General features: G+C 41.5%; 2 protein-coding genes across 4 annotated transcripts; one reads left to right on the plus strand and one right to left on the minus strand.

Moving 5' to 3' along the window:
* Nucleotides 1–635: 635 nt before the first annotated feature.
* On the minus strand, nt 636–23,954 carry LOC118565330 (CMP-N-acetylneuraminate-beta-galactosamide-alpha-2,3-sialyltransferase 1-like). Of its 2 annotated transcripts, XM_036145556.1 has the most exons (7): nt 23,790–23,954; nt 23,305–23,539; nt 22,984–23,180; nt 22,704–22,883; nt 12,568–12,613; nt 12,362–12,481; nt 636–934 (listed from the first exon to the last, which is right to left on the minus strand). In XM_036145556.1, exons 1-7 carry the CDS (start codon nt 23,804–23,806, stop codon nt 767–769), a joined length of 963 nt encoding a protein of 320 aa, XP_036001449.1. In that variant the 5' UTR covers nt 23,807–23,954; the 3' UTR covers nt 636–766. The 2 variants fall into 2 exon arrangements, with proteins under 2 accessions (XP_036001449.1, XP_036001450.1); XM_036145557.1 differs by lacking the exons at nt 636–934; nt 12,362–12,481 and having other exon boundaries at nt 12,578–12,613; nt 22,704–22,756.
* Nucleotides 8,350–10,407, plus strand: LOC118565332 (zinc finger protein 862-like). 2 transcript variants are annotated; one of them, XM_036145561.1, is made up of 4 exons: nt 8,350–8,752; nt 8,945–9,641; nt 9,767–9,996; nt 10,372–10,407. In XM_036145561.1, exons 2-4 carry the CDS (start codon nt 9,012–9,014, stop codon nt 10,379–10,381), a joined length of 870 nt encoding a protein of 289 aa, XP_036001454.1. In that variant the 5' UTR covers nt 8,350–8,752; nt 8,945–9,011; the 3' UTR covers nt 10,382–10,407. The 2 variants fall into 2 exon arrangements, with proteins under 2 accessions (XP_036001454.1, XP_036001453.1); XM_036145560.1 differs by lacking the exon at nt 8,350–8,752 and having other exon boundaries at nt 8,834–9,641.

Consider the following 23,954-nt stretch of genomic DNA (forward strand, 5'->3'; position numbering starts at 1 on the left):
CCAAATTGTCTTTGATATTAGAACAATATTTGAAGGAGTGATTCAAGCATCTGCATTCTTTTAACAGCAAGCACTGCACATATATTGAATAAATGAGTAACAACTTCTCTTCAAGTATAAGAATTTATTAACAGGAAAAATGCTCATCCAGGAAATGCCATGATATAATGTTATTTTACCTGAATTAACACTATATCAACAACACTTCCTTACTAGGCTAGGAAAACTTAACTAAAACTACTAAGCAAAATTAAGATTAAACAAACTAAAGAACTATGAATACACAAAAAGAACAATCCAAAAAAAGCTACAATAACAAAACAACTGGACTTCTATTCTGAAGCTGAAGCAACATATCTTCAGCTTCAGTATAGAAGTCCAGTTTTTTTAAACCTTTTTTTTGGATTGATCATGACCTGGATGACTAAGAATCTGCAGCAGCATACACAAATTTAACAAAAAGACAAATAAAATGGTTGAAAACAATCACCAGAAAAATTATTAAATTAATTTAGATATTCAGTGAGGATATTTAAGTTAGAGAACCAAAGTTCATTTAAAAGAAAGTACCTAATTAATTTAGAAAAACATTAGGTATGTGTTCAACCCATTCACAATGCAGTTAGATAAAACATTATTTGAGGAGATGACATTTTAAAGAAATGTTATGAGTAATTTAAAATTCAGGAATACATTTTTATTTTTTATTACAGCTTTATTTAGGTAAATCTCATTGAGACTCGAGGAACCTGTTTAAATCGAGATCTCACCAACCTTTATAAAGCCTGACAGATTTTTTTTCAGCCAACTGTTGTATGAGTGCATACTCATGTTGACCCGGGTGTGGTCCAGTTTTAAAGCTTTTGCTTTTCAGCTTTTCAAAGTAATGGCTCCAGTTTCCATCATGATCTGCTCCATAACCAAACACATGGACCTAGGAACACAAAAAGAAAGTTTTTCTTAGTTTGCTAAAAAAATCTGTCCATCACAGCTCTACTCCTTCTCATCATGACCCAAAAACCAGTTGCATATCTACAGTGACATCATAAAATAAACCCTTATCCTTTTTGCTTCACTATATAGACTTCCATTTATTTCCTCCTCTGAATTGTCCTGTAGAAAATTGGTACTACAACTCTCAGGATTATGGAGTTGGACCCGTAATCCAAACTGGAAGCAGGAACAGCACAGGGAGTTTGTAAATGTAATACAAATAATGACAAAAACAAAGAAGGCATTAGGGGAATGAAGCATTTAGCATGGAAAAGAAACAGGCATGGACTTGGGTAGGCAGGGCATGAACAGAATAATCCAGAAGAGAGACGTTAAGCAACACAAGTTTAAGTAATGGGTGAAACAGGTGAGAGACGAGTAGACAGGTAAACAAGATGCGCTCGATTGCTGGGTACTGAGTGGGAGAAAGTGGGATACGGACAACCCAGTCTCAATGAAAAACATGAAATGGCCAAAATGGTCCACATGGGGAAATGGGTTATTGCCACAATTTGGCTCCTTAACGCATTTCAGTCCAACATTTTATTTGGCCTATAAATTTACATTGGCTTGCAACCCGATCATGTGACTATCAAGTTTCTCCTTGCTACTACGTTTCCCCTTGTGGGTAGCTATAAAACCCGAAAAAAAACATCTAAGAGGAAAAAATTCCTAAATTCTCAAAGAACACTGGAATAACCTAAAAAGAAAAACTAAATAAGTAAAGAAAAAAAATTTAACACTGGACATTGAACTAAACAAAGACTTTAAGAGCACAAATGAAAACAAAGAAAAAGACCAAGCAAACGAACAAAGAAAATAAAATAAAAAACTCAAAGACCTCTAAATCATGACAGCAACAGGTTAATATTTTACATGTGCATATTATTAAGCAGCGAATATACTGTCTTAGCCTCTCAGGAATACAAAATAAAAAATTATTTATGCAGGACTTCAGGGTGGTACTGGTCTATGGAAATTACAAAGCAACTCTCTCTCCAAATCGTTTAGATTCCTGAGCAGATGTTTGGCAGCTCAAAGCTTCAACTATAGCCACAGATTTGCTGTAGAACAAAATTCGGAAAACTGACTAGATAACTCCAGTAACTTATTGTACTTCTTATTTTAGCAATGCATTTGTTTGCCTTGTGGTTTGCTTTGGAATGTTGTGCTATAATGCACTGTTTTAAGTTATTTAAAGTTTAATAAATAACTCTCGGTCTGTCGTGTATTATCCTGTGGATGTCAGCCCAAACAGCTATTAAGACAGCAGTTGAAAGGGCGAGTCGAGCACTGGCTTTCTTTTAACAGCAAACTCTGCACACATATGAAATAAATGAGTGACAACTTCTCTTCAAGTTCACAAATTTATTAACAAAAATAAAAACATCCAGAAAACATCACTATAAAATGTTGTTTATCTGAATTAACACTATATTTCAATCAACATATCATCTCTACTAGGTTAGTGAAGTTTAATTAAAACTGCTAAGTCAAATTAAGATTAAAAGAAGATAAGGAACTACTTACACACAAAATAACAAAAGGACAAATCAAGTAGTTGAAAATCATCGTCAGTGAATCTTGGTTCACTTTAGATCTAAGTTAGAGAACTAAAGTTCATCTTAAAGAATATGGAATGAGATCAAAATAGCTTGACTAACTTGGAGCAACATTTGGTATGTGTTTCAACCCATTCACAATGCAAATCCTGAGTTAAACAATATATTATTTGAGAAAATAAAATGTTAAATAATGATTTGCTCAGTAAAAATCAATAACCTGTAGGACACTTGATTTTATTGATGTAGTTATTCCTCTGGGAAGCTAGGGGCGTTGCAGCGATCCGTCGCTTGATGGGTTAACCCCAACATTATACAAAACACCATTAAATCAATGCCATAATAATGCTCATAGCATTATTGAAAGATGGCGGATTGAAACGAAAACAAATTTTATGTTTAAAACGAACCATAGTTGCATTGACTTGGTGGTAGCACTGATGATATCTGGGAAGCTAATAGCGCAACGCTAATTATAAAGGACTTTTAAGCCATACTATATGGTAATGAGTTGACTGGACAACATTAATATCCAATCGGTGTATAAAACCGTTCTGGAAATAAAGTTTGTTAAATCCGTTAATTGTGTCTGGTTGTGGCGATGGTGCGTCCGGTTACAGTGAATTACTCCAAGGTAAAGCTGGGGTCCGTTCTTCGTACGTTGCTTAAAACATCCGAGATCAAATGACACATCCAAGATGATTTCATCCGGCTAATCATGATCCGGCTAATTGAGTTCTTCGAACACACCTGTTGTTTACGATTAGTATGGCTGGATTGAGTTATCTGAGACAACTGCGCGTTCATGCGTTTGTTTAAAAGGGGAAATGTTTAGATAGTAGAATCAATGATCAGCAGCGCTGCTATTGGCTGTTCAGCATGAACAAAGAATGCCCACAGTTTTTCTCCCAAGCAGAAAACGAGCTTTCAATGGAAGGTTGTGCCGAATTTGAATCATTAATTAAAACGACAGGGAACACCTCAAAGTCTGCTAAAGCCAGGAGAGAGGGCTGGCAATAAGTAGCAGACAAATTAATGCGTAAATACTGTCCATGGTAGATGTTTCTATCACTTTCTACAGTATAAATTTTTGCATTTTAATAATTTGATATTTACTTTGTTCTTTTATATCAGAGCCTCCAGGGGACCCACTAGAACATTTACCTGACTCCGCCAGATAGATTTGCTCCGCATATCCATCTGGAAACCTTCCGTTAAAGTAATTTTGGGAAGGGGCGAAAATACTGGTTAGCTGATTGGCCTATGTTGGTGATAGACGGGCCAAATAAACCAATCAGATTCGTCGTCACTCGTAACAGAGCGACGATGAAAACACAACCACAAGCCAAGCTACTCTTGCTGCTGCAGGTAAAGGCTCGTTAGCTCAGCAAAGAAATACTCTGTAATTCCGATAAAACTTGCTCGATAGCCACGCTAACGCTAGTTCAATCGGCTGAAGCCGCCATGTTCTTTAGACTGAACTGTCGCGCTTCTCGTTGCGTCACACCTCAACCCGCCTCAAAGCCAACGCTGATTGGACGTTCGTTTGGTGAACGGCTCCAAATTTTCTTTAACGGAAAGTAGCCAGACTGATCTGCGAGTGAAACCTTGAAAGCTCGCGAGATCAGGATGGTCTCACGAGGCTACTAGAACATGGGAACAAGTAAAAATTAAATACAAGAATATTCTATAAAATTGTAGCCATTAATTATTATACTTTATTTTAAAAAGGCACTTGTTATGTCAAGAGATCCAAATTTCTGTGTCATTCTCCAGACACTGGAAGTAAAGAACACGTGCAAACTGGGAATTTTAACAAAAAAATAAAAAAGTTCTTCCTTTTCCAAGTCATACACAGTTTACACGGTAAAACTGTATTGCTCCGTGTCTAGATAATCCATCCATAGTTTTTTCTAATACAATACACGGCTCGACAGGAAGCAAGCCTTTCAAAGTAAAACTAAACTTCACAATAAAATGGCCTGAACAAATCTTACCGAATATGATAAAAATAAAAAGCAAACCATCATACAAATAACTTAAATATTTATTATTTATGGCTCTAACACCACTTTTACCTCTTTAAAAGCCACTGTTAAATGATGTGTTTGTCTGTTTATAACAGCCACCAAGAGAAATCTCTCTACAATTACACTGTCGTGCTGCGCTAAAGGATCCTGTTCTTTTGCGCAATACGCGAATAATTCGGAAAGCTCTAAAATTATTCGTGAACCTTCCGCAACAGGTTGCTGTCGTAAAAATGGGCATGGATACGACAGACTTCCCTATCTCCTCTGCTTCTAAAGCTGTGATCTAATACTGTTTACATGAAATAAGCCTGCTCTCGAGCAGGTTTAAGCTGGCGCACATGTTGCTATGACAACAAGTGCATGAAGTCTTTCGAAGAACCAAACGATCCAAGATCATGCCAAATCGTCAACAATCAAATCCAGCTAACTGAGTTAGCGACGTACGAAGAACGGACCCCTGGTTATCTCAGCAGCGAAGCGGTGGCAAGCTTGAAAGGGGCAAACAGCCATCGTTTGGAAAGCCAGGTTTGACTGGGCGAGGTGTGCTCGGCCTGTGAAGGGGGGGGGGGGTCACAGCATGGGCCCTCTGTATAGCTTTTCCTGGCGTGGCTGTGTTCGTTCTCTGGAGGCTGCAGCATGCTCAGCTTTCCTGCAACAGCTGATAAAAATCACAAGGCAAGTTTCGATGTTGACGGATTCTTTACTCGGGCGTCTGGTTACGGAGAAGATAGACTGTAGATATAGATTAAATCCAGCCTACGGTTCTCCAAACTCCAGTCGGATCCCCCACTCTGCAGAAGAAGATGAGTGTTCTCCCCAATGCTGCTATAGCAGCGGGCGAAAGAGAGTGTTAATCTTTATACAATGAGCCCCTTGCTGTGAGAGGCACTCTCTGGGTGCCAGTACAAGTCTCATGTTATAATATAATGTTCTGGCTGAGAAAAACGATCACAATCAAGATTTTGCAGCAGAGTGCAATGTATATTAATCCCTCAATCCATTTAGGTCATCCATTGCATGCAGCAATGGATGAATGCTGATTTCTAAGTGAACTGTAGTTGCACAGATATTTAGATGACCAGGACAGAGGAATAAAGAATCTTGGAAACACCCACGGCTCGGCAACATCAGTTCTCATTTTCTGACCACTTTTTTCTGACCATTCTAGCTTTGAGCAGATTTACTTATGTTTCCTCAATGATAATTAATAGCTCTTTGATATTCCCCAAGGTGGTGGAGAGGTTGGAAAGGAATAAATCAAGTTATGTTGAAGGTGGGCTTATACATAATTGTTGTAATTTATTGACTGATTGATATCAGTGTACTCAATGGGCACATAAGCAATCTTGTGGTGGCCTGATTTTTGGTAAATATGACTCGAAATTACACTGATTTGAAATCAAGCTTATTCATTTTCTTTGAATACGAGCAACACCATCACTTAGTGGAATAGGGGGCGGTGGGTTGCTTCCTGCAGGGCGCAGTGGCTGGATGGAGGGGTTCCTGGGGCCCTGGGGGCACTTGGAGTAGGGCGCCTGGTGGATCCGGCTCCGGGGTCTGTTGCCCCCATCTGGGAGGAGCTTGGGAGGCCTACGGGTGCCCTACAGCAGCCGCTTGCGGCGCTCTTTGGGAGCTGCGTGTTGACGGACGTGGGTTACTGACCTGGTAGCTGTGCTGCCGCTGGGTGGGGCCAGGGTGGGTCTGGGGGTCTGGGGTCCCTGGGGCGCGCCGCCCTCGGGCGGGGGCCCCCGGCGGGTCCTCGGGGGTTCCGGTTCCAGGGGGTGTGCCGCTTTTGGTGTGGGCCGGCGCGCCCCCGGGTGTCCGCCCCTGCACGGGGCCTCGGGTGCGCTGGGGGGCCTCGGGGCCCGTTGAGCTGGTAGGGGGGCATGGTCATTAACATCTCTGGGCAGATGCTCTTCTCCTTCATTGGATAGGCACTCTGCCAGTGGGGGGGGGAGGAGGGGGAGTAGGGACCTACCCAGCCTGGATGTCTACTGTCGAATGTATGGTGAGTTGTTTGAACGTTAGTGTTGGGGAGGGATTAAATCTACGGGTGGGGGGGGGGGGGGGGGGTGGACGTTCTGGTGGGCTTGTGTCCGGCCCCCTGTCCCGGTCCTGGTCCGTGTCGTCTTCCGGTGCGGGTTTCGCTTGGGGGGTGGGGTTTGGGATGGCTCGTGTGGGCCGGCTGGCCAGGGTCCCTCCCTCTTATTTATTTATTATTATTATTATTATTATTATTATTATTATTTATTTATTTATTTATTTAGTTTGTTTTTTTTTTGGGGGGGGGGAAGCCAGTAGGCTTGGTGGGTGGGCTGGGGGGGGTTGAGGTGTTGGTCCTGGTGGGTGGTTGGCTGGCTCTCCCTGGCTCTCCCTGGCCCCCGTGCTACGGTGGTGCCGCTGGCGAGGCCCCCTTCTCTGGGTGGGGCTTTCGGGGAGCGGGGGTGCCTATTGGAGTCAGTAGGGGAGCTGGCTCCCTGGGATAGCTTCTCAGTCCTTGACTCCCCATCCCCGGACTCCTCCGTCTGCCTGCTCCATCACGCCGCCACACATGTAGGTCCTGGGGGAGGGGGCGTTACTGGAGGTTGCCACTTTCTGGTGACGCCCCTCTCCCCAATTTTATCATGCATCTTAGACACTTTCACTTCAAACATTTTTCACATCGCACACTCATGTAGGCCATGGTAGGGGGGGTGGGGGGAAGACGTCTGGGGGGGGGGGGCTTATGTTGTGTGAGCCTCACCTCGGACGGCTCCCTTCACCTCCTCTCCCACTTAGACATTGAGGGTTCTGGGCAGTCGCCCGGAGGGGGTGCGCTGGCAACAGCTTCCTTCCGGAAGGGGGGTGGGCTGTGCCGTGCATCCCCTTCGGCGCTCCCAGTTTTTAAACGCACTTGAGAACAACATGCAACAACACAACATCTGAGCAGGCGTAGGGAGGATCGGGGTCTTCTGCACACCCCCGTTCTCCGATGGCGGCAAGGAGTCTGGGGCCTGGAGGAGGTGCGGGCCACTGTGTCCGGGGTCTTGGCGGGGGGCTGAGGTGTGTAGTCAGCGGCTTGCCAGGTCTGGGGCTGATGCCTCCGCTCCCCCCAGGAGGGGCGGGGGGCAGGGATGGCAAGGGTAAGGTGGGGGAGGGAGGGGGTTTATTAGGTATTTAGGGGGTGAGGGGGGCTCTGGCCGGGTGGCTCGTGCGGGTCGTGTTGGCCCGACCTCTTGGGGGGGCCCGGTCTGGGGGGGCATCTGGTCCGGGGCCGGGGGTCGGGCACAAGCAGTCGTATAGTCGATTTGGGGTGACCCCCCTCTGGTCAGTGTTGGATGTGAGTGTTATGTGGGAATGTGTGTACAGCGTCTTTTTTTTTTCTTCCAAGGTATGGGTGTGGTCCGCTCCCTCTCCCAAGAACATCTCAAGCAGGGTCCGAAATTAACACTCGCCAGTCGCCAAATGCGAGTAGATTTTCCGTTTGGCGAGTGCATTTCAGAGGTTTACCTGCCACATGGCGAGTAAATATTTGTTCCACATAAGTAATGTTTTTCAGTCATCATTTTGGAAGATGCTTCTTCATGATCCGCTGCTGTCAGCTCGTATGACACCGCGCCGCGGCCGCGCACGTACACACTCACACATGTGATTCGAGAACGCAACTACGTCATATCCGTTTGACAACAACTAGCTTTTAGCTCAGTCAGTTACGTAGCGGCATTATGTGGCGGTATTTTAAAGGAGTGAATCAGCCTTCCAAAAGAAAACACTGTGATCTGGAGGATAAAGAAGCCGGAACTACACCCCCAACCAGAAAGTTTAGTGAAAAGTGGCGGTTTGGAGATGGCGGCGTTGTGAGAAACTGGCTGCACTATGACTACGAGGCTATGCTAATGAGTTGTTCATTGTGTCGCCAGTATGCCAAAGATAAGAACAGAAACAACTCGTTTGTGTTGGGCAATAAAACAATGAAGCTGGAGACCATCCGTGAACACGAACAGAGTAAATGTCACACGGTCTGTGTGTCAATGTGCCGTGCTCAATCTGAGCCTCTGCTCGAGACCCCCTCAGTGACTGCGCTACTCGCCATGTCGGAGCAAACAAGCACCAAAATGAAAATATTGTTTCGCACCGTACATGCCATTGGCAAGAAAGCGAGGCCATTTTCTGACTTCGAGTGGATGTGTAAGTAAAACTTTCTTCTGTTTTATAAAAAGCATTGTGAAAAGTGAGCTAAATACTCATCTTATTCAAGTTTATACAGTTACTTCACTATACAAAGTATAATTTTCAATAAAAATGCCAAGTTACTTGTTGAATTAGACAACATGATTGTATATTTATTTTTTAATTAATTAGACCTTTTGTTCTTTTCAGTTTGGATGAACAAAAAGGAATTGCTGTGGGATCAACATACCGAAATGAAAAGCAGGCCAAAGTGTTTATGAACTATATAGCAGAAGTGGAGAGAGAAAAAATCAAAGAGAATGTTAAAACCACAAAGTTTCTCTCCATTACCACTGATGGCTCCACCGACAGTTCTGTGAAGGAGGAGGAGTTAGTTTATGTCAGATTCAGTCATCTGGGCAAAATTGAATCAAAGTTTGTAGGCATCAAGTCAGTAGAGAAGGCAGACGCATCACACATAAGCCAAGCCATCTGTGACATCATGGATCAAGTGAGTGATGACTGTGGGAGCAAGTTGGTCGCTATAGGAACTGATGGAGCTTCAGTGATGACCGGATCCAAAAATGGTGTCGTCAGCAAGCTGAAGGGCGATAAGAGCTACATCATTGGCATCCACTGCATGGCACATCGCCTTGAACTGAGCTTTTCTGATGCCATGCGGTCAAATTTGATATTCCAGAAAGTAGAGGACCTGCTTTGTGGGCTCTACACTTTTTATCACACAAGTCCACTCAACAGGGCAAAGTTGATTAACAGCTTCCAGGCTCTTGGGCATATATCATTGGTGCCCACAAGAATTGGTGGGACCCGATGGGTAGGACACCTGTTGCGTGCCCTGGACCACTTCTTACAAGGTTACCAGGGACTCGTCCTTCATCTTGAGCAGGTAGTGGTTCTAGATTGCTTTGCTAAGTAGTACTCAGTAATGATTGCTACTTAATGTCCAATAAATATGTTTCAACTTATGACATGTACTATATTTGACAATTGTTTCTTTTTTATGCATTTTAGATTCAATCCCCGGATTCCCAAAATGTCAGAAGTGTCCAGAAAGCCAAAGCCAGGAAATACTACTCTGTTGCTAGGGAAGCTGTTATTGTCCGCTTCTGTGGGTTCCTGCATGACACTCTCACACATCTGAGCAGCCTGTCCACCTGTCTGCAGAGGTCTGCCATCACTATAGCAGAAGCCCACTCTGCTTTGACCTCAACACAGGCTTTACTGGAGAAGTACAAAACCAGGTATGTTTCTGTTAGAGTTTTTTTTAAGTTACATCAGCAAGAAAGCAAGAAAATATGTTGCTGTTATTCATCAGACAGGGGCCCATGATGAAAGCCACAAGTGCAGACAGCTATGAGGGAATATCACTTACTAGAGTAGGTGAAAACAAGGCCCTCATTACTGCACAGAAAGAAGTGATTGACAGGCTTGTTGAGAGTATGACTAACAGGTTCCAGGATGCAAGTGTAGGGATTCTGCATGCCACAAAACTTGTCAGCTTCACCAACTGGCCAGAGTCAGGAGATGAGGCAGCAGGTTAGTTTATTAGACCAGTCCAGTCAGGTTATGAATCAAAACCACATACTTAGGTTAATGTGAATGTATTGTTATTTCAGATTTTGGTGACACAGAACTGGAAACACTTGTTGACCGCTTCAAGCCTGTCCTGGAGACCTCTGGTATCCATGTTGAAAGGATCCTTGACCAGTGGACTGTCCTCAAGGTGATTTTGTACCAAGAATCTAAGTCCCTGCTGAAGACATCCTGGGTCAGTGTCAACAGGAGCTGTCAGCATTCCTGCCCTGATTTGCTGGCATTATTTGACTTGGTCCTGTCCCTCCCTGCCTCCACTGCTGAATGTGAAAGAGGTTTCAACACAATGAAACAAGTTAAAACAGACTGACGGTCCAATTTAAACCCTGAAACACTGTCAGATCTCCTTATGGTTCAGTTGTGTTCTCCCGAGATCAACACTTATGATCCCACTGAGGCTGTAATGCTGTGGCACAAAGACTGTGTCAGGAGCAGGAGGCCAGACTTCATGGACTGTGTAAAAGCACCAAAAGTATAGAGCGAGGAGTCTGATTAGAATTCAATGAATGAAATCAGAAATTAGCAATATATTGAATAAATGTTTTTCTTGTTACTATTTCACGTTTGTGTGACTTCTTCTCTTTTCATCTGACATAATACTATATTATAAAAATATGATGCGTGTAAAGTCTGGTATATATGTGTGAAATAATTTAATATTTTGGCCGGTAAAACAACTGCTTGGCCGGTAGGTTTTTTACATCTACCGGCCAACATGGCCGGTGAATGAGAAAGTTAATTTCGGACACTGATCTCAAGTCTCCGCTAGGTGCGGAGCCCATCCCCCCACGTCCTGCCCTCCTCCACTTCGTTGGCGGGCGCCTTGGCCCTCTGGCGCATTGGTTGGCTTCGGGTTTGGGGCGGGTTCCCGGGCGTGCGCCGGCCCACTCCCGGCGGCCTCTTCGCGGGGCCTGGCCCCCCGGGGGGCGCCCGCCCCCGTCGCGGGGGCGGGCGCCCCTGGGGCCTTTGGCCCTCAGGGCCCATGGCCGGGACCACTTCAGCGGGGCTAGCTGCCGGCGGAGCCCACGGGCTCGTCCCCGCAGCTCTTGAGGGCGTCGGCATTGCGGTGGCTGGGGGATTTCCTCGGGGTCGTCTCTGCTCCTTCCTTGGGGGGGGGTTGCAGATATCCTGTGTCGGCCCCTCCTGGGCGACCTGCTTTAGGGACCCCTTTGGGAGTCCGGGGTTACGGGTCCCCTGACGCCTGCCTCTGTGCTCGGGGAAGGTGGGTCTTCGGTTCTCCACAATCACTATCACGCTATTTCTGGATAGTTTTCACCTAAACTAGTGTACTCTCACATCTCCCACAGGTGCTGGGTCCCAGGTATTAAGTGTTCACTTATATACAGTAATCTTATAATTTATTTATTTATTTATTTATGTTCTTTCACTTTCTTTTTTCAAGTATCACATTACACATGTCAGCTTCCATAATAATATATATGATTTAGCAATGGCATCTAGGTGTTATTCGATTGTATCTGTTGCTTTATGTCTGTTGGTTGTGCTGTTCTTTTTGCATCTCTCTTTCCAGGTGACGGAGCAGACGGAGAAGGTTTTATCATTCTCTCCCTTTTATCTCCTCTTTCTTTCACCTCTACTCTTTTTTTTCTTTTCTTTCTCTTTCACTTTTTGTTCTTCCTTTACTCTCCCATTGTCATGTCCATATAATTTGAAATTCTCCTTGCAGGAATCATAATAAAGCTATTTACAAGCATAAATCAAGTGGAGCACTATGGCGAAAGCTGTTCGCTCCACTTGTAAAAGCAAAATCTGTCGAGCTCTATCTGGCATTGAGACATCAATTCCTTTTGCCATATTGCTAGACAGGACACTGGGGCAAAAAAAAAAAAAAAACAAAAAAAAAAGAATACGAGCAAACCAGCAGGGGATCAAATAACCATTTCCCTACTGTAATTAATATTACATGGCCTTGCCAATGCTATTTTGTTGTTTACACTGGAGAACATGTGGAACTTCACAATATTTGTATGAAAATTAGTGAAATGTACCTACCTCATCACAAATTTGGAGTGCAAGAATCAAAGCCATAAAGCCAGTGGATGGATAATCTCCTTTCTTTTCCAGCCAAATCTCATGAACATATTTCATAAAAGCTGGATTGATCACCATCACCTTTAATGAGTTAGTAGGATTAAAATTGAATGAAAAATGTTCACCAGCAAAAAGAAAACATCCAATGCATCAGATACCATACTCACCAAGTCTCTTTTCGCTTTTATTTTGGATTTCAGTGGTGCATATGATCTGTTAAAACATGACAGAACTTTAAACATATTTTACTTTTTAAACCTTTTAAAATACATTTGAACATAAAACAAAGCTTCAAATATGCAAAAGAGAACCATAACTTAATGAAATGTTTTCAGCTTTTATTGTGCACACCTGAACCAAATTAATGTTTCAACTTTGTCTTAAGAAGAGTGAATAGTGAAGATATGATTAAGGCAAGAAATTATAAACAGTCAAAACAAAATCATTTATATATTTACTATAATCACTGGAAAGATTATTAAACTGAGTTAATAGCCTGTTGGTCAGTCCAACAGAGGTCAGATGTTCCTAGTGAGTTTGCCGCTACCACCTCAAATGTTTCCAAGTCATACAGATTAACAATGAGAACTGCAGCCCTAATAAACAACATTGCAGCATACACTGCATAGTGAAAGGAAAAAAGTCACCATCTGGATTTAACTAAGCAAATAGGCATGAGCCTCCCATTGGATAATTACTGCACGGGCTATGATCTTTCAGCTGGCAACAAGTTAACCCCAAGTGGTGCAACGAATAGCTTCTTATTCCTTAAACAACCATGTCGAAGTGCACATCCCATGGTCATGTAAAAGATGTCAGTATGTTTCAGAAGGGTTAAATCATTGACATGCATCAAGCAGAGAAAACATCTAAGGAGATTGCAGAAACTACTAAAATTGGAAGGATAGTAGGGACCCATCGTTTTCAAGGAAAAAATCCTGAACGATCGTGATCAGTGATCACTTAAATATTTATTTAAATCAATTTAAAGAAAAACAACAGTAGAACTCCGGGATATGTCTAATAGTGAAAGTAAGAACATTTCCACATGCACAATGTAAAGGGAACTAGAGGGATTGGGACTGAACAACTGTGAAGTCTTAAGAAAATGCATATGTACCACAGGTTTTTAAAGTAGCTGTTATTAAACCTTTACTTAAGAAACCATCTCTTGATCAAGATGATTTAATATATTACAGACCTATATCTAATCTTCTTTTCTTATCTAAAATTCTTGAGAAGGTAGTTGCTAATCAACTTTGTGAACATTTACAAAGTAATGGCCTACTTGAGGAGTTTCAGTCAGGCTTCAGAGCTCATCATAGCACTGAAACAGCTCTGGTGAAGGTCACTAATGATATTCTCATGGCCTCAGATAATGGACTTGTGTCTGTACTTGTCCTGTTAGATCTCAGTGCTGTATTTGATATAGTTGATCACAATATTCTCCTACAAAGACTTGAACATACTGTAGGGATTAAGGGGAAAGAATTAGGCTGGTTTAAATCTTATCTATCGGACATATTCCAGTTTGTTCTTGTTAATAATGAATCTTCTTCAAACGTTAGGGTCACTTGTGGAGTACCACAGGGTTCAGTCCTTGGACCAATTATTTTTACTATATATATACTTCCGATTGGCAAAATTTTAGACAGCATGGGATTAATTTCCACTGTTATGCTAATGACACTCAGCTATATTTATTCATAAATCCTGATCAATCCAATCAATTACTTTGACTGCAGTCATGTCTTGATGACATCAAAAGTTGGATGACTTTAAATTTCCTGCGCTTTAATTCTGACAAGACAGAAGTTGTAATCTTTGGACCACAGTCCTAAAAAAATAAATGTCTTAACCAATCACTTAATCTGGATGGCATTAACTTGGCCTCTGGTAATAAAGTAAAAAAAAATCTTGGTGTTATTTTTGACCAAGACATGCCATATTAAACAGGTTTCCAGAGTTTTCTTTTTTCACCTCAGAATTATAGCCAAAATTAGAAACATTGTGTCCAGGGGTGAACTAGTCCAAACTAGTCCATGCATTTGTTACTTCGAAGCTGGACTAATGTAATTTTTTACTATCAGGAAGTCCACAAAATGCAGTTCAAAGTCTTCAGCTGATCCAAAATGCTGCAGCAAGAGTTCCGATGAAAATCAACAAGAGGGATCATATTTCTCCAACTTTAGCTTACCTTCAAAGACAAGCCAACTAAATATTAGAGTGTGACATTCTTTTTTTGCCAAGCTGTGTAAAAACCATTGACGCGTCAAAATATGCAAAGCATCCTCTGATTGTTCTCTTTTCATTTAAGCCCAGCTGTTCATCATTTCTCCTGATTAGCTTTCTGTTTGCTTGTCATATTTTCCACCCACTACCCCTTAGTATAGTGTATAGCCTCCCGTGCTTCCTGTAGCTCCTTTGCTCTGCCATCGCCCCTCCTCGTAGTTTGTAAGTTCTCATTTACTCATAAATTTTTTTTTGCCATCACCACACTCTGCGCTTGGGTCCTTTTTTGCCCACAATCATGACAACGTGCTATAGACACAGCCTCTCTTTATGGGCTCAGAGACAATACACCCACACCCTGAATGTGTTTCTTGTTATGAAAGCTTAATTATCCTGGTCGATACAGGCCAGCAGCCTAATTTTAATAGACTGAGCGGCCCCTCCCAGAATGTCCGGGGAATGGCCCAGGGGGTCCTTGCAGTCCCCCCTGGGCCATTCCCTGAGTCCCTGCAGACATTCAGTCTCCAGGCTCAGGTCCGTTCTCATCGTTTAAAATGTCTTTGTTATGACAAGCCCTTAATTTAACCTAATCCCAAATCAAGCCCTAAATTTAACCTAATCCCAAATCAAGCCCTAAACTTAACCTTGTCTCTGTTAATGTAAAGCTGTCATAACAAAGACATTTTAAACAATGTCAACTTTGCTTTAATAGTATCATAATTTACCGAATGACAATTAATGACAACAGTCCTAAACATTCATAAAGAGTCATTTATGTTCATAACAGGTGTTATGTCATGTTTATGACAGTGTAATGTCAGTCTTATGTACACCCCTTTGAATAAAGTGTAACCCTTTAATCATAGATCAACTTCATGATAAGCATTCAAAACCGCTTTGCAATTCATGCTTGGGCTGGCGACCCTAAACTACACATAATCACCCTTCAAATTAATAAAATAATGCCTATCAGCCATCTAAAAAGTGAAACAAAAGTCAGCACAACATTTAATTGGAGTTTTCTAACATCCCGTACCTCTCCCTGATGATCACCAGGGTGAGATTAACGGATAAACTGTGACAAGGTGTGTGGCAAATACTTTAATTGCTTAAACAGTCAAATGCATCTGAGCATAATGCTGCACTGTGGATGCATTAGCACTGCTGGAAGACCTGCAAATGGAGGACTTAGAAAGGAACGCGGTTTCTGCGATCAAAGGTTTTCTGACCGATGATGATGACCGGCCAATGCCGCTTTAGACTCCAAGCATTGCGTTCTGCTAGAACCTACGGGGGACAGTGGCTACACCTCCCAGTTTCTGGGTCCAAATGGAGCGCAGAGAAGGTGCTGCAAGGTGTCTGCATCCCGTCAGCTTCTGACAGCTTGCGGTTTTTGGTTATTTTTTTCTTTTCTTTTTCTTTTGTGGAGTGGAGGGGGGAAACCTCTCATTCTTCATGGTCTTCCTTCCTCCTCAGATTGTCGACCTGAACGCACAGCCTCAGAACAGTTTCAACACGGAGCACATTGTTTAAAACTGCAACCAATTTAACCTTTTAAATGGTTATTTTAATGTGAGTAATATCTGTGCTTTCACCTCTGATTTACACATTTAATAAACTCCTCTCTGTGAATTATTTTACAGTTTTTTTTTCTCTGTGGTTGCCATGTCACCATGATAAAAAAACACACGATCAGATGACCCATTTTTATTACACATTAACATTTATGAGGTGCTTTGCATCGACTATTTCTGGTTGAATCTGGGCGTGTAGAGGGCCGAACCTGAGGCAAAAACTGGTAAGCAAACGTTCAGGTACAGCTTTTTTATGTTTTCCAGTCAGGTTTCCGTGCTCACCACAGTACAGAGACCGCCCTTATCAAGGTGTTTAATGACATCCATATAAATACAGACTGTGGAAGAACCACCGTGCTGGTTCTATTGGACCTCAGTGCAGCATTTGATACTGTTGATCACTCCATCCTGTTAGAACGCCTGGAGAACTGGGTCGGCCTTTCTGGTACAGCTCTCCACTGGTTTAAATCCTACTTAAAGGACAGGGACTTTTTTGTATCAGTAGGTAACTTTACATCAGAGATGACAAAAATCACATGTGGGGTTCCCCAAGGGTCCATTCCTGGGTCCCCTCCTCTTCAATATCTACATGCTCCCTCTAGCTCAGATCATAAAAAACAACAACATCAGCTACCATAACTATGCAGACGACACACAGCTCTACATCACCATGTCACCAGGTGACTATGAACCAATTCAGGCACTGAGTAAATGCCTAGAAGAAATCAATGCATGGATGTGCCAAAATTTTCTCCAATTGAATAAAAACAAAACTGAAGTAATAATATTTGGACCAATAGAGGAAAGATCAAAAGTTAGCACACAGCTTCAGTCGCTTCAGCTAAAAACCACCAATCAGGCCCGAAATCTGGGAGTAGTGATGGACTCAGACCTGAACCTTCAAAAGCATCTAAAGACAATTACAAGGTCAGCTTTCTATCACCTGAAGAACATTTCTAGGATTAAAGGACTGATGTCTCAGCAGGATCTGGAAAAACTAATCCATGCGTTTATATTTAGTAGAATTGATTACTGCAACGGTGTTTTCACAGGTCTGCCTAAAAAGTGGGTCAGACAGCTGCAGCTGATCCAGAACGCTGCTGCCCGCGTCCTCACTAAGACTAAGAAAGTAGAGCACATAACCCCAGTTCTAAAGTCCTTACACTGGCTCCCTGTATCTCAGAGAATAGACTTTAAAATATTTCTGTTAGTCTATAAATCCTTAAATGGCTTAGCACCTAAATACATCACAGACTTGTTATCAGTGTATCAACCCTCCAGACCACTAAGGTCTTCTGGCTCCAGCCTACTCCACATACCTAGAACCAGAACTATACATGGAGAAGCAGCATTTAGTTCCTATGCTCCGTTTATCTGGAACAAACTTCCAGAAAACTGTAAAAGTGAGGAAAGCCTGAGTTCTTTTAAATCAAGATTAAAAACACATCTGTTTAAAATTGCCTTTGACTGTTCTAGTTAAACAGTTTTACTGTTTCTAATGTTCTTTTTTGTTACTACATTCTATCCCTACTTGCTTTTATTCTATTTTCTATCTACATTTTATTATTTTGGTATATCTTAATCATGTAAAGCACTTTGTATTGTCTTGTACTGAATTGTGCTATATAAATAAATTTGCCTTGCCTTGCCTTGCCTAGCTGTGATCTATGAAGGAAACGTGTGTGCTGGTGTGGGTGCACATGGTTTTATAAATCTGAATATTTTTTGGCATACACCATTTTCTTTTTCTTGGAATACATACACTTTTAGTATGGATTCCACACAAAGAAGACCCCAGGTGTCTCCTTCAAGTTACAACTACAATTCTGTGAAATAATATTTTCCCAGATTAATTTTACTGTATTTAGGACATTATTTCAAAAGATGTTTTGTCGCTTCAAGCAATAGGAAACAACATGGGAGTACTTCTCCACCTCCACTTTGCTCTTGCACTCCTAAGTGGTTAATACTAAGTAACTTAGCTGGGTGTTTACAGTCTTCACAATGGCCATTTGTTTAATAACCAGCTTGACTAATTATTTCAACCAATATTGGAGCTGAGGGTGTGTTTATGCCCAGCATGCCAGCCAAAACAACAAAAGACGTTGAACAAGCAACTTTAATCCCCTTACAGTGTCAACACAACAGAAGGACTCGGACAGTTTCTTTCAAAGTTTCAAAATAAGAGTCTTTAGCATATGTACTGCCCATGAAACAAATAAAAACATAATTAAAGCTCATAAAACCTTTTTAAAAGGACTCAATAGCCTAAGATTATTCTACATTGAGTTTGCATGCTCCTCCTGCTCCTGCATTGGTTCACTCCAGGAACTCCAACTTCCTCCCACAATCAAAAGAACATGTGGTTTTCCCTGTCCAGGATGTACCCTGCCTCTCACCCAATGACCACGGAGATAGGTACTGGCCCCCTATACTGAACTGAACCTGCCTGATCTGTTTTTTGACTGCAAAATTTTATTTTTTTAAATCAAGCAAACAAAGGAAGTTTCAGTATGTGAATATTGTTTGCAGTCCTTGCATTTCCTACAGTGGAAAGCAAAATTTACTAGAAATCTTGCATTTCAATGGAATTATTATAGCTGTCTTAAAAATGTGGATGCAAATTTAGGAATTTTTCTTTATTTTTATCATTTGCCCATTATTTATACAGCTAATCTCAAGGAAACCGTGAGTTATACGTTTGACTCAAACGCAAGATAAATCTTTTTAAAATAGAGGCAACTTAAAAAAGAGGATGTTGTATGTGTGTGCTAATCAGAATCGATGTGTGACTGAGTAAAAACTTCAACAGGCTTACATCTAAGGCAACCACAGCACAGTCCAGAAAGGACAACATATTGACAACATATTGTGAGGAGTATTGACGTTTAAACACTAAGATTTGCTGCAAACCTACACGCAAAGATTAATATCAAAAGCTTTTTAACAGAAGAACTTCTTTGTTATTGAGCAGACAACGTTTTCACCAAGGCAGAGGAAATCACTTCAAACATGTAGGTGCTGTTGAGGAAAATAAATATCTCAGTTGTTATATTAATCAGGTATTCGTATGGAAGAACTGAGGAATGCATGATTTTTGACTGTCTCCCCCTTTGAGGGTAAGATAAACATGCAGATTTGATTTATGGCCGGGATAGGTCATTTGGCTTGACCCCTAGTCCAGAAGAACAGCCTCTGTGTTCGAACAGATAGCCCCAAATTTGACACCACCCCCTCCTGAAGAGATTAAAGGGGCAGTCAGTTTATTATAAGGATGTTTTTACGAAACGTAGATCAGACAAAAGCTGCAATGCCTGGGAGAAGCACGTACATAACAATGGTAATGTAACTTTTGTCTCCGTTGGGAATTCCTAATGAATTAAATCAGATCTGATGGGCTTGGCAAAGATCGTGGTCAGGAAACAGTCCAGGTTGATAGCCAGAAAAACAGAAAGCCGATGAGGTGTCCGACAGGGGCAAGGCGAGACAAGACAAGGAGAGACAAGACTAGGAAACCCTGAGACTTGAACTTGATCAGAAACTAGGCAAGGCAGGCAATGAAGAACACCGGGCACTTCCAATAGTCTTTCAAATAATCTGGTGACAAGTATCTGTGAAGCTCCCGTGTGTGTGTGTGTGTGTGTGTGTGTGTGTGTGTGTGTGTGTGTGTGTGTGTGTGTGTGTGTGTGTGTGTGTGTGTGTGTGTTTAGGAACAGAAACAGGTGTAGGTGGTCTGGCTAAGTACACTGCACCGTCAGAGACAGCAGGTGTGGGGAATCTTAATAACTGCGGGGCCAGGGGAAAGTGAGGGAGAGTGCAGACAGCCGAGCCAGAACTATGACAAACTGGGCCTTTACAAAGTCATTCCATTTGTGACTGGGTTTCTGAGGTATCTCATACCAGTGAATCGTAAACCTCTGACAAAGACCATAGCCAAACCAAAGCAGATTGGTGGATTTGTCAGGCTATGGTATCATTCAAGTAAATGATTTATACATGGGAACCGCAGGTTCAAAGATAAAATACTCAACCATGACACGATACTGTCATGATTTGGGTTTGGTTATAGTTTTTGTTTGTATTGGATCAATTACTTCACTCTCCTGCCTTAAGTTCAGTTTCTATTTTTGGTTCTGTCTTAGTGTTCGATCTTGTTTTAGGTTATACGTTTTTCCGGCCTGCTCAGACCATTTCTGTCACCAGTCTAAGTTCAGTTCACCTGCCAGCATTCTTTTGTCTTCCTGTCACTCCCCTTCACCAGTCACCATCCAATCGGCTTCAGTTTACTCCCAAGCACTTCCCTGTTCCCGATTAGCTCCACCCATGTCAGTAATTAGTTTCACTTCATTCACCTGATCACTCCCTTACTTATACCTGCCTCTGCCCCCTGCAATCTGCCACATCATTGTTTGTTTTTTTGGTGCCAAGTGGTGAGTCTAGTCCAGCTTTCTTTGCCTGTTTATCTGACCCTGTTTGTCTCTGGATTTCTAAGTTAGCCTGTCCCCTGTTTTTGTTAATAGTTTTGTCTGTGACTGCCTTTTTGTTATTTTTGGTTATTGGATGCAGTCTTCCCATTTTTGTCTTGATCCCCGTTTTGGCTTTGCTCTTTGTAAATAAATGTTCTTTCACCTAACCTCTGCTTGTCTGGTTGAATACTGGGTCCCTCTGTCTCTGGTTAGTGACAGATACATGCTTACACATTTTATGCAAACTGTAGAATTTGCATTTCCAACTGTGCGAGAACTAATTAATTCAGGGGAATATAATTTCCATCAGCAGTGGAACTGCAGATCACCTGCTATTACCATCTAATGTAGAACAGATTACTGGATCAATGTTTGCTTCTGTGCTTTTTTGTCTCTCTTGTTGTGTCTCTGCTCTGTCTTCTGTAACCCCCAGTCGGTCGAGGCAGATGACCGTTCATACTGAGCCCGGTTCTGCAGGAGGTTTTTCTTCCAGTTAATGGGGAGTTTTTCTTTCCGCTGTTCGCTTTATGCTTGCTCAGTATGAGGGATTGCTGCAAAGCCATGGACAATGCAGACGACTCTCCCTGTAGCTCTACGCTTCTCCAGGAGTGAATGCTGCTTGTCAGGACTTTGAAGGAATCAACTGGTTCCCTTATATAGGAAATTTTTGACCAATCTGTATAATCTGACCCAATCTGTATAATCTGATTGAATTTGCTGAAAACTGTAATGGCGGTGTGACAGTGTAAATAAACATTTCCTTTGTAAAGATTAAATTTAAAAACTGTAAATTTAATCAATAAACAAAATGTATTGTCATGAGCCGTATTAGTATTTTATTTGGAATATTCTTTAGGTTTTTTAATCAATTATTTGATTTGCATATGAATTTGTGTATTTTGTTCTTAATAAATGCATTTTAATAAAGTATGCCTTGGCTTTGTTATATGTTCTTTGTTCTATTCCCTGTTCGGTTTTTGTAAAAAAAAATAAACAATGCGGCTACTTTAATGACAGGGTCGTCTCTTGTTCATGATGTGTACACCAGAGGGCGCTAAACTCTTAATCGATAGTTTTAACTTTCTAATAAAACTAATTTTTAGTACAAGATTATTTGTATAACAAAATTCACCTTATAATTAAGGATGAAAATATTTTTTCCCAGTCCTGTTTAAACAAATAATAAAACTAATAGAGTGCATTCAGACAATACAGATAAACGTTACGCAATGATATATTCCCGGACTTCTGAGCATATCCGATGATGACGTCAAACAATACAATGGAGAAAATGTAAAACGCATCAATTTCTTCCATAAAAGTCTTCAATATTTTCTGTACAACATAGTTTAGCATTCTTTAATGATTAAAGTATATAAATAAGTATGAAATCGGATGAAATGGCATCTGACCACTTCTGGACACCTATTTCTGGAGGTTTTCTAGCAAACCCAAAACTCTTTGGATAGACCACGCTATACCAACCTTTTTGCTGGAGAAAACCTGGGGAGGCCCAAGAATTAGCAGACTAGTGTTGCTGGCACCTAAAATAATGCACCACTGAAGGCTATTATACTGGTTAATCTGGGAAAATAATCTAGAAATTATGTATTGTGGTCAGTAAATGAGATGTTATAAACACTCTGACAAAGCAATTTCATCGCTGTAAACTCTCAGAATGATGACATTAGACAAGAATATTTAATTCCATAGAAGACTGTTGTGCATATGAAGACCTGTCCTGAACCGATGCAGAAATGATGGATGAGAGACTGGAATTCAAGAATTATTTCTAACACTTCATTCTTAGTTTAATGAGTAAAAAATATTTTTTAGTCCATACATTTGACCTTTTTGTGACACATTTTGAAGCCTCTTATGAAGTTAGAAGTTGTAATTGTTCCTTTTTCACAGTGATTTTATCTTTACAGGACAAAAAATATGAGCTGTGTTTTCTTCACCTTTTGTTACATTATGGTGAACAACTCTTTATAGCAAAACAAAGCATATCCAGAAATGTATGTAACTCACCTTCCAAAAAATCCTGTTGTAAATGCCTTGATGACCCACTCAAGATCTTGTATCTTAAATGGAAACAGCACAAGATGAGTAGAATTATCTAAATCCACGGCACTCTCTGGATACATGACACGATGAGTTGTTTTGGTCCCAACATCTCTTTCATAGTCTTTGACAGGAGCAGCGTTCATTCTAAACATTATGGAGGGACATTTTTTTTTTACTACTTCTCTCATATTTTTTGAGAGAGAGAGAAAACATACAGGATAATTCAATTCTTTCAAATATTTACCTTATAACAACATCTTGGAAATCTATCAACGGTCCATAACGTGATCCTTTCAAATTAACCGAATTGCCAACAACGGCACAAGTCCTGCAGCTGTCGGCACTGGGTTTTCCAAGGTCAGCCACGGATGGGAATAGCTCAAACAGCTTGTGCACTGTTGCTTTATAGGAACCAAAGTCTCGCTGTTCGTTCTGTATGAGCTGCCAAACAAAGTAAACAAATTTGTTGTCAGACGGATTTTCACATGACCTAAATGGAGAAGAGGCACATAATAGTTTGAATCTCAATTTCCCTAATCTTAGGCATGACAAAATGTAAATTTACCTTCCACCATCTGAAAGCATCCTCAGAGAGGTTCGTGTTCGAAGACAAAAAGGGCTCTTCTGAACGGTTCAGGCGATGTAGAATGAAAAGGTTTTCTTCAGACAAACATTTCTCACAAGCACACAAGCTTTGATCCTGATGCTGAAGCTGAAGCAATTCAGGAAAATCTGCTGGTAGAAAAAACGTGACGGCAGCCACAACCAGCAGAAAAAACAGCAGCTTCACTTGAAATGTCCTGGATAAGGGATTGTTGGGACAGGAAATTATGTCAGTGTGTGAGGAATGTGACGAAATGGCAAGTCATTTACAAATTGAGGTAAAGACCTTTGGTTAGTCAAAACGTGTTAAGCATTCAGATTAGATGAAACACTGACATGCTATTTTTGACAGCAGGATAAAAATATATTATTATTTATTAGAAATAGCTGCATTTCTGCTGTAAATTCTTAATTTTTAGAGCTGCAGGTAATGAGGAGATGTCTTACCTGATGAAAGAGTACATGTTGTAGCTCCAGTCATTTTACAGACACCTTCAAATGGTACGTTCACAGCAGGACGATTAGATATCCAGGAAGCAGACCTTAGATGAAGCCACAGTTAAGGCTGTTTGTTGGTTCAGAGAGGAGTCTGTGTAATCCCAGGGCTGGAGA

The sequence above is a fragment of the Fundulus heteroclitus genome, chromosome 13 (genome assembly GCF_011125445.2).
Source record: "Fundulus heteroclitus isolate FHET01 chromosome 13, MU-UCD_Fhet_4.1, whole genome shotgun sequence".
Classification (NCBI taxonomy): Eukaryota; Metazoa; Chordata; class Actinopteri; order Cyprinodontiformes; family Fundulidae; genus Fundulus; species Fundulus heteroclitus.